The sequence below is a fragment of the Lucilia cuprina genome, chromosome 2 (assembly GCF_022045245.1).
Source record: "Lucilia cuprina isolate Lc7/37 chromosome 2, ASM2204524v1, whole genome shotgun sequence".
Lineage (NCBI taxonomy): Eukaryota > Metazoa > Arthropoda > Insecta > Diptera > Calliphoridae > Lucilia > Lucilia cuprina.
Window position 1 is genome coordinate 59,149,536 of NC_060950.1, and position 15,034 is coordinate 59,164,569.

At 31.1% G+C, this 15,034-nt stretch overlaps 1 protein-coding gene across 2 annotated transcripts in view; it reads right to left on the bottom strand.

Annotated features, from left to right (window-relative positions):
- Nucleotides 1-12,152: 12,152 nt before the first annotated feature.
- LOC111685139 (3,4-dihydroxyphenylacetaldehyde synthase 2) overlaps nucleotides 12,153-15,034 on the bottom strand; it is a 7,832-nt gene continuing 4,950 nt past the window's right edge. The window contains exon 3 of one of the 2 annotated variants that reach the window (XM_046945022.1): nucleotides 12,153-13,655. In XM_046945022.1, coding sequence (XP_046800978.1) covers nucleotides 12,429-13,655 — 1,227 coding nt within the window. In that variant the 3' untranslated portion in view covers nucleotides 12,153-12,428. The remainder of the gene's footprint in view (nucleotides 13,656-15,034) is intronic. The other variant, XM_046945023.1, reaches the window with a different exon arrangement.

Consider the following 15,034-nt stretch of genomic DNA (forward strand, 5'->3'; position numbering starts at 1 on the left):
AATGTTATTTATTAATTAAAATAACAAAATAAAATATAAGTATAACTAAGAAAAAATTAAAAAAAGTGAAAAAAATAATACAAATAAAAAACCTAAAAATATATCCGCTTTATACATTTAGAAAATATCGAAAATATAAAAAAATCAACAATTATAATTTAATAATGAAAATAAAAAACAAAATAATATTATAAAAAGTGATGTCATGTTTGTATATCTTGTAAGTACGTAATAGAAATTACAAACAAAATATTAACTATTTGAAAAGCATAAGAAAAAAAATAACTTGAATAAAAATGTGAAATTGTTAAAAAATATATATATCTACACACAAATGTAGAAATTCATTTCACTTTGGTTTAGTAATTACTAGTCTTTGGAAAATTCGCAATGGCCGCAAGAGGATATATTTCGAGCCATATTTTGACATTTGAAAGCGATCGAAATTTTAAATAAAACTTTTTAAAAATATATCCTCAGCTTTATAGACATTTGTATATACATATACTCACAGTAAAACATTATAGGGATATATTGGTTTTTACATTCCGATTGAAACACATTAAAATAGTGATCTGAAATCCAATATAGTAATATCCATCTGTCTGTTGAAAACACAAGCGGAAGTAGTTTGTGAGCTGAAATTTTGCACAGATATTTTATCTTGATGCTGTTTGTCTGTCTGGTTTTGAAAATGGACATTATCGCCTAACCCCCATATAATGTCCGCTCAGAAAATGACATTTATGCTCATAACTGGTTAAAGGAATCATCTGTCGCGCTAATATTCGTCACAAGCAAGTTTTATAGAAACCTTAAACATTTTTATCAAAATTAAAAAAAAAATCAGCTTACAATTACCCTATATCCAATACAATTTTATAGAAGATTCAAAAAGTACATTTTTATAACGGTAAGCTATCAAAAAAATCCCTTTTAAGGGTTCTCACCTAATCTGGGCTATACATACTTATTTTTTTTTAAGAAAAGTACCAAAAGATCCTTTTTATGGGTTCTCACCTAATTCCTACTCTAAATACTTAATTTCATGTTTCTAGGTTCACTTTTATAGAGAATTCAAAAAGTAAATTTTTAAAAACAAACAAGTAAGAGTTCTATATTCGGCTGTGAAAAACGAAAAAGTACCAAAAAGTTCCATTTTATAGGTTCTCACCTAATTCTATTTCTAGGTGCAATATTATAGAAAATTCCAAAAGTACTTTTCACTTTTTCCGGTTTTTACCTAATTCCGACTCTCATGTTTCTAGGTTCAATTTTATAAAAAAAATTAAAAAGTACCTTTTGTAGAACGTAAAAGTACCAAAAAATTCCCTTTGATGTGTTCTCGTTCAATATGGGCCCTACATACTTAATTTCATGTTTCTAAGTTCGTTATTATAAAAAACTCAAAAAGTACCTTTTGAAAAACGAAAAACTTTCTTTTTATGGGTTCTTATCTAGTTCCGTATCTACATACTTAATTTCATGTTCCTAGATTCAATATAATAGCATATTCAAAATGTACCTTTTGAAAAATGGAAAACTACCAAAAAGTTTCCATTTATGGGTTCTCACCTAATTTAGATTATACATACTTAATTTCACATTTCTAGGTTCAATATTATAGAAAATTCCAAAAGTACCTTTAAAAAACAAGAAAGTACTAAAATTTTTATTTTTTCCAGTTTTTATCTAATTCGGACTCTACATACTTAATTTCATGTTTCTGGGTTCAATATTATAAAAAATTCAAAAAGTACCTTTTGTAGAACGAAAAAGTACCAAAAACTTCCCTGTTATGGTTTCTAACTTAAGCCAGGCTCCACATACATAGTTCCATGTTTCTAACCAATAACAACACACTAGTGCTGCTCTCGCTCTGCCTTGTTGTTATAAACAAGAGTACAATAACAAAATTTACCGTATGATTGTGTATTTTGTTTTCGTTTTTTGCAATTTCTGTTTGAGCATAAAAAAAATCTCAATTTTTGATGAAATTTTCAGAGCTTGTCTCGGATTTTTTCTCATATCTCCGGTATTTATGGACCAATTTTGCTGATTTTAAATAGCGATCTTCTCGAAAGCATGTCTAACAGAATTGTTGAAGATTCGGATCTGGCCGATATCTGGTATCATCTAAAAACTGATTTCGACAAACACACAGACGGACATAGCTTAATCAACTCTCCTACCTATAAGGATCCAGAATATACATATATACTTTATAGATTCGGAAAATTATGTTTTAGAAACGAAATTACAAACTTACATATATGTATATACCCTTCTCATGACGGTGAAGGATATAAAATGTACCAGTTCTCACCTAATACGGACTTTACATATGAAAGTATATACTAAGGTTCATTATTATAGAAAATTCTAAAAGTACCTTTTGGAAAACAAAAAAATTACAAAAAAGTTCCATCTTAGGGATTTTCACCTAATTTATATTCTACGATTCTATGCTCATGATTCTATGTTCATTATTATAGACTAGAGTTCGCCCCGCGGTCGAAATTCGACCGAAAATATTGAAGGAAAGATTACATACAAACATATGCTACGAAAACCATATTTTCGTAGTTGAAATGTCTGTCAAAAAATTATTTCAATTGCTATTATCAATGAGTATAACTTGCTCTGATCAACGTATTCTTTAAGAAAATGTGATACATTTTAGTTTAATCCTGAAAGACGTACAAAATCTAAGTTTTTAAATTTATTTGAACTTTTTAAAAGCAAAAACAAATATTTCGATTTATTATTCTCTACAAAAATATTCATTAAAATCTATTCAAAACTTACAATATTCTATTTTCATTCTTGGCGGTAAAATTAGTAAACTATATTCTTTAATACTGTTTGAGTTCTTCATCTTTTGATTTTTGCTCTTTCTCATCCAAGTTTTTTAAACGCCTCCCAGTTTTAAATTAAGATTTATGTTTAACAATTTCCCAATTCCTCCAGCAATCACCATGCCCCTTTATGAACAGTTTGTCGTAAACAATCTCGAACCTTTCCAGCACTATTCCTTTGTAGCCTACAGAAGCAATAATTTTAACAAAGGTTATTCAATTTTTTATTTGATTCCAAATTCATTACTTCTGAAGTCATTAAATTTTGCAATTATTGCTATAAGAACTTCCATCCTGATCGAAAGTGAAATTATGTCCGTTTATTAAATGAAGTAAAACGACTTTTTTGGAAAAAAACACTTTTAATCTTTAAAATCGTATGTTTTAAATAATTGTGTTTTTTATTTATTTTCTAATTGGATAGAATAACACAATAGAGTCTTTCCTTCAAATCCTCACAGTGCTAAACATTCATATTAGCGATATACTGATTCATTTATTCATTTATGAACAACTAAACTTTCCTACTTATGTTTTTAAAGGCATTGTTTTTGGTCATCATAAAAGAACCATTTTTTAAATATGCATATTTTTAAATATGAGGTAAATGCATATTTATTGCAAAGTCAAAAATAAAAATATAAAAGCATTTACTAATATTTAAACTCTGGTTTTGCGTTTGTCAGGTTAACTACATCGAGCTCAATTCCCTTTAAAGCTATTACATTCGCCCTTTCTTTGCCGACTTCTCCCGAGTGACCTTACCTCTCTGATATTATTCAGTTAAAGCTTTCTTACAATCCAATACGGTCTTAGATTTAATTCTATCACCTGATATCGCCCTAATTGCCTTCTGGCTGTCGGTAAATATATCCATCATTAAAATCCCTAAAAACTAACATTTATGTAGAATTATTGTTCCACTAATGTTTTCCCAGGTCAAACACCAACATCCTTTTGTATCACACATCATAATACATCATTATTTCATTCACAATTTAGCAAAAACAATAAAATCGTATTAAAAACAACAACAAAAATATCACTGCCAAATAGAAAAAGAAAACATCAACAGAGAAGTAACTTGTTTTTACACTCTCCTCTCTTTTTTCTAAAATGAAAAATATGCGGTGTTGTTGTTTTGCATTCTTATTTTGTTTTCTATTTTTTAATTCAAGCACATGTTTGTGTGATTGTGTATTGGTAGAAACTTTAAACGCTTATATTTCCGAAAATACTGAACCGATTTTAATCATATATAGATTCTGGAGTGAGGCTCGCCAATCTGTAATAAACAAAAAAAAAGAATCAAGAAAATCGGTCAAGTAATAGAGCCGGAAAATGTTCCCAATCGTTTTCGCTTTGCGTATTTATATATATGATGATGACGATGATGATAATTCAAAAAGAACCTTTGCTTTTATAAACAAGTACAATAACAATATTAACAGTATGGTTATGTGTTTTGTTTTTATTTGTTTGAAATCTCATGTCTGAGCATGAATAAAAAAATCGCAATTTTTCATAAAATTTTTAGAGGTTGTGAACCGATTTTACGATTTTTAATAACGTTCTTGCCGAGTTTATGTCTGATAGAATTATGGAACTATGGCCTAGCAAGATGGGACGGATGAAGGACGTGGTGCAAAGTCACTGTCTTTATTTTATCAGTGATTTTGCTACATGGCTAAGTGCATTGGAGTTTACTTTAAAATATGCTCAACTTATCTCTTATCTCAACTCTTTGTGACCACAAAAATAAAGTCTTGTCATTAATATGATCCGTGTATCGGACTACCAATTACGTCCCTCCATGTAATGTTGCCGAATCAACAGAGACATCTCAGTAGTGTGGTTGTGTGACCTTATTGTCGGGATTATAATGAGCTTGCTCATAACACCTGTCTTTCTCCAACGGGATTACTATGGCAAGAGATTAGATAGCTTAAGTACATGAGCAAAGTTTACTTATATGGACCAGACCATATATATACGTAAATTGCTACCTGCGTGTAAGATACACAAAGGAGCAGTTTTGAGTTATTGCTTAGTTTTACTCACCCAGTGGATGAGAAAGTACTCAGGTACTCACTTAAAGCACTTAAACTAAAATCGTTTTAGAAAATTTGACGAGAATCGCATCATTAATTAACCTCCCATATGAGGTTAACTATAAAAAAGTAAGAGTTCTATATTCGGCTGTGTCGAATCTTATATACCCTTCACCATGATGTGTTAAAAACAGTCATTACGAATTTTTTACAAAAAATCAAAAAATACAAATTGGTTCTAGGTTCAATATTATAGAAATTTCAAAAAGTACCTTTTGAAGAACGAAAAAGTACCAAAAACTTCCCTTTTATGGGTTCCCACTTAATCCAGGCTCTACATAATGTTTCTAGGTTCAATATTATGGAAAATTCAAAAAGAACCTTTTGCAGAACGAACAAGTAAGAGTGTTATATTCGGCCATGCCGAATCTTATATACCCACCATCAAATCATTCATGTTTATGTAGAATTTTACTGATGTACTTACATTTTTGGGTCAGTAATAAGTCTTAAAGTCATTTTCAGAAGGGGACCTTGGTAAGGTCAATTATAAATCCATTTTCATTAAATTTATGAAAATGATTTTATTTCCTATAAAACTTTTTTATGTCGAATTTTATTGCTTTATAGATATATTATGAGCAGATATGAGCATACATCTCTTAGCGATAAAGTTATTTTCTGAAGGGGGCATTTTAATAGGGATAAGAGAAAACGTGAACCGATATTCTTACTTTCAATAAGGATCGATCCTTATAAAATTTGATAGGGAGATTTTGGCTCGCACGAAACTTGTGTATGTAGAATTTTGTAGTAATGAGCGTTGAATTCGTTGTCTAAAGGGCACATTATGAGGGGGTTACATAATAAAGGACTCATCATATAATAATGGACTCATTTAAGAAAATGATTTTAGTTCCCATAAAACTTTTATATGTCGAATATTATTGTTATATATATGCTTCTTAAGGTAGATATGAGCATTAAAGTCGTTTTCTGAAAGGGACCTTATAGGTGGGATAGGGTCAATTATGCATAGGGTCAATTATCCTTATAAAATTCTACAAAGAGATTTATGAGACCATAAAACATGTTTGTGCCGAATTTCACCGCTATTGATGCTTCTCTTAGCCAGTTATGAGCGACAAAGTCATTTTCTGAAGGGATCTTTATATGGGGGGTAGGGTCAATTATGAACCGATCCTTATAAAATTCTACGAAAAGATTTATGTCCCCATAAAACATGTTTGTGCCGAATTATACCGCTATTGATGCTTCTGTTAGTCAGTTGTGAGCGATAAAGTCATTTTCTGAAGGGGACTTTATGTGGGGGGTAGGGTCAATTATGGACCGATCCTTATGAAATTCTATGAACAGATTTATGTTCCTATAAAACATGTTTGTGTCGAATTTCACTGCTATTGATGCTTCTCTTAGCCAGTTATTGGCGATAAAGTCATTTTCTGAAGGGGACTTTATATGGGGGGTAGGGTCAATTATGGACCGATCCTTATAAAATTCTACGAAGAGATTTATGTCACCATAACACATGTTTGCGCCGAATTACACCGCTATTGATGCTTCTGTTAGTCAGTTGTGAACGATAAAGTCATTTTCTGAAGGGTACTTTGTATGGGGGGTAGGGTCAATTAAGGACCGATCCTTATGAAATTCTATGAAAAGATTTATGTCCTCATAAAACATGTTTGTGCCGAATTACAGCGCTATTGATGCTTTTGTTAGTCAGTTATTGGCGATAATGTCATTTTCTAAAGGGGGCCTTATATGGGGGCTAGGCGAAATCGTGGACCGATATTGCCCATTTTCAATACCAAACAAACTGGATCAACTATAAGTATCTGTGCAAAATTTCAGCTCGCTAGCTACTTCTGTTTGGACTCTATCGTGTTTTCAACAGACAGACGGACAGACGGACGGACATGGTTAGATCGTCTTAGAATCTAATAAGGACCCAGAATATATATACTTTTATGGGTCTTAGACGAATATTTCAATGTGTTACAAACGGAATGACAAAAACAATATACCCCCCATCTTTTTTGATGGTGGGTATAAAAAGTACCAAAAACTCCCTTTTTGCAATTTCTTACCCAGTCAAGGTCCAACGTGCTAAATTTCATGTTTCTAGGTTCAATATTATAAAAAATTCGAAAAAGTAATTTGTAGAACGAAAAAGTACCAAAAAGTCCCCCTTTATAGGTTCTTACCCAGTCAAGGTCCTACATTCTAAATTTCATGTTTCTAGGTTCAATATTATAAATCGTCTTAGAATCTAATAAGGACCCAGAATATATATACTTTTATGTGTTACAAACGGAATGACAAAAACAATATACCCCCCATCTTTTTTGATGGTGGGTATAAAAAGAAACATATATAGCGATGAAAATCATACGCATACTCATGTTATATGGATGAAATTTCATTTAACATTTTCATTAGACTCAACGTATGATCGTATGAAGGCTCTTTTACTAGTAAAAGAAAATATTTGATAGATATGAATAGATACATATGTATACAACAAGTAAGAGCGTAACATTCGGTTGTGACGAATTGTATATATACCCACCATTAAATCGTTACCAAACAGGAATACTTTCTTAAGAAAAACATTAACATTTAAGAATAGATGCTTTTGTCATTATCAAAACATGAAGTATGTAGAGCTCGGATTAGACGAGAACACATTAAAGAGGATCTACCTTATGTAGAACGAAAAAGTACCAATTTCGTTCTACATAAGGTACTTTTTGAATTTTCTATAATATTGAACCTAGAAACATTAAATTAAGTATGTAGAGCCCGGATTATAATATTGAACCTAGAAACATGAAATTTAGCATTTTGGACTTGACTAAGTAAGAACTTGCAAAAAGGGAGTTTTTGGTACTTTTTCATTCTACAAAAGGAACTTTTGTAAATTTTCTATAATATTGAACCTAGAAACATGAAATTTAGCATGTAGGACTTTGACTAGGTAAGAACCTATAAAAAGGAACTTTTGGTACTTTTTCCTAGAAACATGAAATTAATTATGTAGAACCTGGATTAAGTGGGAACCCATAAAAGGGGGCTTTTGCTACTTTTTCGTTCTTCATAAGGTACTTTTTGAAATTTCTATAATATTGAACCTAGAAACGCGAAATTAAGTATGTAAGTACACGCTAATGTATGTTGCTATTGTGATTTCTTGTTTATAAGCACAAAGCAAAGAATGAACATGACGTTACATTACGTTGTTATTGGCTACAAACATAAAATTAAGTATGTAGAGCCCGGATTAGACGAGAACACATTAAAGGGAACCTTTTTGGTACTTTTTCAATCTACATAAGGTATTTCTTGAATTTTCTATGATATTGAACACAGAGATATGAAATTTAGCATGTAGTGCTTTGACTAGGTAAGAACCTAAAAAAGGGACTTTTTGACACTTATTCGTTATACAAAAGGTACTTTTTGAATTTTCTATAATATTGAACCTAGAAACATGAAATTTAGAATGTAGGACCTTGACTAGGTAAGAACTTATAAAAAGGGACTGTTTAGTACTTTTTCGTTCTACAAAGGGTACTTTTTGAATTTTCTATAATATTGAACCTAGAAACATGAAATTAAGAATGTAGGACCTTGACTAGGTAAGAATCTATAAAAAGAGACTTTTTGGTACTTTTTCGTTCTACAAAAGGTACTTTTTGAATTTTCTATAATATTGAACCTAGAAACATGAAATTAAGAATGTAGGACCTTGACTAGGTAGGAATCTATAAAAAGAGTCCTTTTGGTACTTTTTCATTCTACAAAAGGTACTTTTTGAATTTTCTATAATATTGAACCTAGAAACATGAAATTTAGAATGTAGGACCTTGACTAGGTAAGAACCTATAAAAAGGGACTTTTTTGTACTTTTTCGTTCTACAAAAGGAACTTTTTGAATTTTCTATAATATTTAACCTGGAAACATGAAATTTAGAATGTAGGACCTTGACTAGGTAAAAACCTTTAAAAAGGAACTTTTTGGTACTTTTTCTGAATTTTCTATAATATTGAACCTAGAAACATGAAATTTAGAACGTAGGACCTTGACTAGGTAAGAATCTATAAAAAGAGACTTTTTGGTACTTTTTCGTTTTACAAAAGGTACTTTTTGAATTTTCTATAATATTGAACCTAGAAACATGAAATTTAGAATGTAGGACCTTGACTAGGTAAGAATCTATAAAAAGGGACTTTTTGGTACTTTTTCGTCCTACAAAAGGTACTTTTTGAATTTTCTATAATATTGAACCTAGAAACATGAAATTTAGCATGTAGGACCTTGACTAGGTAAGAACCTATAAAAAGGGACCTTTTGGTACTTTTTCGTTCTACAAAAGGTACTTTTTGAATTTTCTATAATATTGAACCAGAAACATGAAATTAAGAATGTAGGACCTTGACTAGGTAAGAATCTATAAAAAGAGACTTTTTGGTACTTATTCGTTCTACAAAAGGTACTTTTTGAATTTTCTATAATATTGAACCTAGAAACATGAAATTTAGGATGTAGGACCTTGACTAGGTAAGAACCTGTAAAAAAGGACTTTTTGGTACTTTTTCTTTCTACAAAAGGTACTTTTTGAATTTTCTATAATATTGAACCTAGAAACATGAAATTTAGAATGTAGGACCTTGTCTAGGTAATAACCTATAAAAAGGGACTTTTTGGTACTTTTTCGTTCTACAAAAGGTACTTTTTAAATATTCTATAATATTGAACCTAAACCCATGAAATATAATATTGAACCTAGAAACATGAAAGTTAGCATGTAGAGCCTTGACTAGGTAAGAACCCATGAAATGGGACTTTTTAATACTTTTTCGTTCTGCAAAAGCTACTTTTTGAATTTTCTATATTAAACCTAGAAACATGAAAGTAATTATGTAGAGCCTGGATTAAGTGGGAATCCATAAAAGGGGACTTTTTGGTACCTGAAGAACCTTGCCGTTTTGTAATTGGTATTTTCTAATTTTTTGTAATAAAACTCCTCAATCCACCACCATCAGTGGTGATAAAGGGTATTCCGTGTGTAACACCAAGAAATATTTATCTGAGACCCAACAAAGTATGTGTCTGTCTGCCTGCCTAAAACACGCTCACGTTTAAACTAAGCAAAGGAAGTCAGCCAAATTCCCCGAATATATTCACAATTATCCTAAGCAGTTTGGTATTGAAAATGAGCAAAATCGGTTCACATCGGGAAAAGGTATGAATCAAAATTTAAAACAACCTCGAAAAAATAAGCATTTTTTACACATAAAATTTTCTCGAAAACTAATAATTCCATAAAAATCATCATACATTCGTTTCTACTCAGGAACTTAATCTCTGCGGAAAATTGCCAGAATCTGTCCAAAATTTCATATACATCCCATAGAAAAGTACATATTCTCGGAAAATGGGTTTTTTTGTTAATAACTTCCTTCACAATGTCGATATCTTCAGAAAATTTTACAAATTAAAATTTTATGCTAATAGAATTCATTCAGAAAAAATTTTTCTGAGTCGGTCCATAATTGGACGTAGCTCCCATACAAGGTCCTCTCCCGAAAATAAACGCACATAATTCATTACTTAATTATGATATCGATATAATATTTGGTACAGGTATTGCCCATATGCATATAAATATTACAGTGAAAGGCTTTTCCAATCAGTCTATAATAGTTCATAGCTCCCATATAACGTCCCATCCCGAAAATCACTTAAACGCAAATAACTTATTACTATATTAAGATATCCATATAAATTTTGGCACAAGTGTTGCTCATATACAGAGAAATAATATTTTCCGATCGGTTTATAACTGGTCATAGCTCCCATACAAGGTCCCTACCAGAAAAACACTAACATAACCCATTACCAAATAGTGATACCCATTAAATATTTGGCATAAATACTATTTTTGTACACATAAATGTTATTTCAAAATGTTTTCACGATCGGACCATCCTTGTTCACAGCTCCCATGGGAGCATACAAGGTTCTCTCCCGAAAATCACTTAAACGTACATAACTTATTACCAAATACTGATATCCATATATTTAGAAAAAATATTGCTTTTATATACAAAAAGTACTCTACAACATTGTTTTACGATCGGTCCATATTTGGTCATAGCTCTTATACTAGGTCGCCTCTAGAAAATAAGTTAAATTCACACTATTCATTACCAAATAATAACATATATACAGAATTTTGAAATTTTATCTTTATATACATAATTGGACATAGCTCCCATACAAAGTCCTTTCACGAAAATCTCTTAAACGCACATTACTCTTTATCAAATAAAGCTTTTGATATAAGATTTGGCTCAAACATCGGTTTATAACACAGCTGCGGTAGGTCCTATACCAGGTTCCCTTTAGAAAATCACTTTAAGGCACATTACTTATTACTAAATTGCGGTATAAATACAAAATTTGACAGAAATATAGTTTTTATGTACAGAAATTTAGCTTAAAGAATTTATTACTATCGGTCTATAATTGGTCATATCTCCGAAACGTGTCAAACGTATTTAACTAGGTGCATTATCAATTAGTGTAGAACAAAACAAGTAGGAAAATATTTAATATTTAAGCAATTTATTGATAAAAAATAAAACTAAAATTTCTAAATGAGGCTTTATATAGGTCAAATATGGGCCGATCCTCGTAAATTTGGGAAAAGGATATATATCTAAATAACAGTTAGTTTTGTTGAGTTGCATTGCTATACAAATGGTTACAAGTCAATTTTAGACGTTTAAGACATTTTTTGAAGGTGGGTTTATATGGGGGCTAGGGTCAAATAAGGGCCGATCCTTACGAAAATCTGCAGTGTCATTTATACTTATATAAAACTTATTTGTGAAAATTTTTAGAGATATAGCAGAATACTTGACGTAATTATGACATAAAAATTTCAAATCGGGAGGTACGGTTGTATGGGGGCTTGGTGAAATAATGGACCGATTTCAACCATTTTCAATAGGCTTCGTCCCTGTGCAAAAAAAAACATGCTTGGTCCAAATTTCATCAAATTATCTTGAAAATTGCGGCCTATACCTTGCGCACAAGGTTTACATGGACAGCCAGCCAGGCGGACGGACATGGTTAATCGACTCTAAAAATGATTCTGAATCGATCGGTATACTTTAAGGTGGGTATTGGTCCAATATTTTTGTATGTTACATACATCAGCACAAACGTATAATACCCTCTCCACTATAGTGGTGTAGGGTGTAATTATGTATGACTAATTTGATAAGCGCTAAGTATTAAAATGTAAAGAAAGCCACGAGAAAACTTATTTCTACAAATAGTCGATGAATTAGAAAAGTGTTAATATAAAGGTAGCTGGTGGAGGGTATTTAAGATTCGGCACAGCCAACTTTAGAACTTTTTTTTTTATAATTTTTTTATTAAAATAAATAAATTTTAAAACTAAGTAATAGGTTCATTATAATATTATTTAGATTTTTCATTATCCATTGTTGTAGTTATATGTAAATCTGAGGTTATTTGTTTACTTATCGATGTGATGTCTGGCTTAACAGATGCTATCAGAAGCTCTTGCTCTTTCTCTAAAACAATATCCATTTGTGATTGTATTTCTTTCCAAGCAAAATCAATATCCTCATCCTTGGGATCCATGCCACAAACAACAAAACGTAAGAAATGTTTACCGGCATGTTTGGCCTGTATCATGTAGATTTTCTTACGTTCAGTAATATAATGCAACAAATCGGTAGTGCGTTTATTTTCACCTTTGGGTCGGAAACAAACCAATCCAAGGGTTCTCTTAGTAACCACCTCAAAGCGTGGATCGGATAGTACATAATTTTCAAACCGCTCTGCCAAAGCCATATGTTTGCGTATGTGAGCCCTTAAGCCCTCGGCACCAACTGTACGGAATGTAATCCATACTTTAAGAGCTCTAAAACGTCTACCCAATGGTATTTGCCAATGTCTGAAATCAGGAATTTGTGTTTGACCCTCATATTTATGCTTCAAATAGATGCGATCTACATTGAAACTATCGACCACCTTATTGGCGTCCTTTAGCCACATGGCACTACAATCAAAATTGACCATAAGAAATTTGTGTAAATTGAAATTTAAGGAGTCAACCATTTCCAGACCATTTCTCAACTCTGAACACTCTTCCAAAGCAAATGCAGCACCAGCGTAGGCAGCATCAACATGTAACCACAGATCATGTTGATTACAAATTTTACCCAATGACTCAATGTCGTCGTATGCACAGGTACCGGTCGTACCTAAAGTGGCAATGCAAATAATAGGTATTAAACCTTTGGCCAAATCTTCATCTAATGCTTTTTGCAACATTTCTCCTCTGAAAATCAAATCATCGCCAGCTGGCAACAAACGTATGGGTACCGCTGACAACACTCCGGCTTTTTCAATGCAACTATTGCTCTGATCGCTGGAATAGGCCACCAGTTTGCCTCTAATCTCACTTTCTGTCATTTCGGGATGTTTTTCTTTCATACGACGTACAGTTTGTTCTCGAGCCGCTATAACAGCCACCAGTACGGATTCAGAAGCAGAACCTTGAATTATACCACCACCGGGACCATCGGTAGTATGAAGAAATTGTTGAGGTAATTTCAGAAATTTCGCCAACCAATCCATAACAACAACCTCAAGTTCTGTACAAGCGGGACTGCAAATCTAAAAGAAAAACAAGTTTCGGTCAATTTAATTATAAAATTGAACTATACTTCAGTTAAAATGCTTATCTTGAAGAATTGATCGAGTCAGAATCACTTTTTGAGACGATTTTAGTAATAAAGCAGTAATAAATACCCTTAATGCTTAAAAGGATTAAAATAAAATATTAACACGGTTCCTGAAGATCTATAGATCCAAATATTAGGTCCAGTTTTAGCGTAATTTAAAGCTTTTGGTTCAGATCCTGTAGATCTGAATTAGGCGGGATTAAATATTCCCAAAAATTAATCCCATTTTTATAAATGTATACAAAAGAAAAACTAATTTGGTGACAGACTTTAGCATGACAATAACATACAAAGGAATAAATTAAAAAAAACAAACAAATATAAACTATTAAAAATAAAGTTATCAAATTTTGTTTATCTAAAAGTAAAAGTGTTAGTTAAATAATCTTAAAAATTTGCATAATATTATAAAACAATAAAATAAAAATAACATTTATTTTAGCTTCAAACAAATCAAAAAAATATATATAATTCACACTTTTAACAAACATAAATTTAAAACAATAAAAACAGATGTAAAATATACATATTATAATCAGATGTTGTTTATGGGCCAACCACAAGCAGCATGGAAGGTAATACTGCCAAGAAGATGTGTTAATTGATTTTAAAGACAAGAAATAAATGGAGATGCTTGAAACAAATCAAATGAATGAATGGAAAACTTGTTTTAAACCATAACAGTGAAAGTACTCTCTCTCTCTTCCGTGATACTAATAATATTGTTCAATAAAAAGGTATTTTTGTTTTTGTTAACATAAACAAAGAAACTTTTTTGAGTAATTTGATATTGATATACAAAACAATATTTTTTTTCTCAAATTAATATTTCGGTTATAGATATTGTTTTGTTCAATATTCTATATGTATATTTATCAAAGATTTTCTTTATATTATATGAATAGTTCCTGTTCATAGAACACTTTTAAAATATTTTCTATTTATAGAAAATGTTTAACTATAATCTACAATACAATGTGAACTATATTCAAAAATAACACCAAATAAACACTTGAAAATAAACTAAATTATTGACTGGAAATAGTCTTGATTATATTTTAAACTTCAGACTAGATTTGAAACTAATCTTCTGTCTGGACTATATATTAGACGTTAGATCAGACTAGACTATAGACTAGACTATAGACTAGACTATAGACTAGACTATAGACTAGACTATAAACTAGACTATAGACTAGACAATAGACTATAGACTAGACTATAGACTAGACTATAGACTAGACTATAGACTAGACTGTAGACTAGACTAGACTATAGACTAGACTATAGACTAGACTATAGACTAGACTA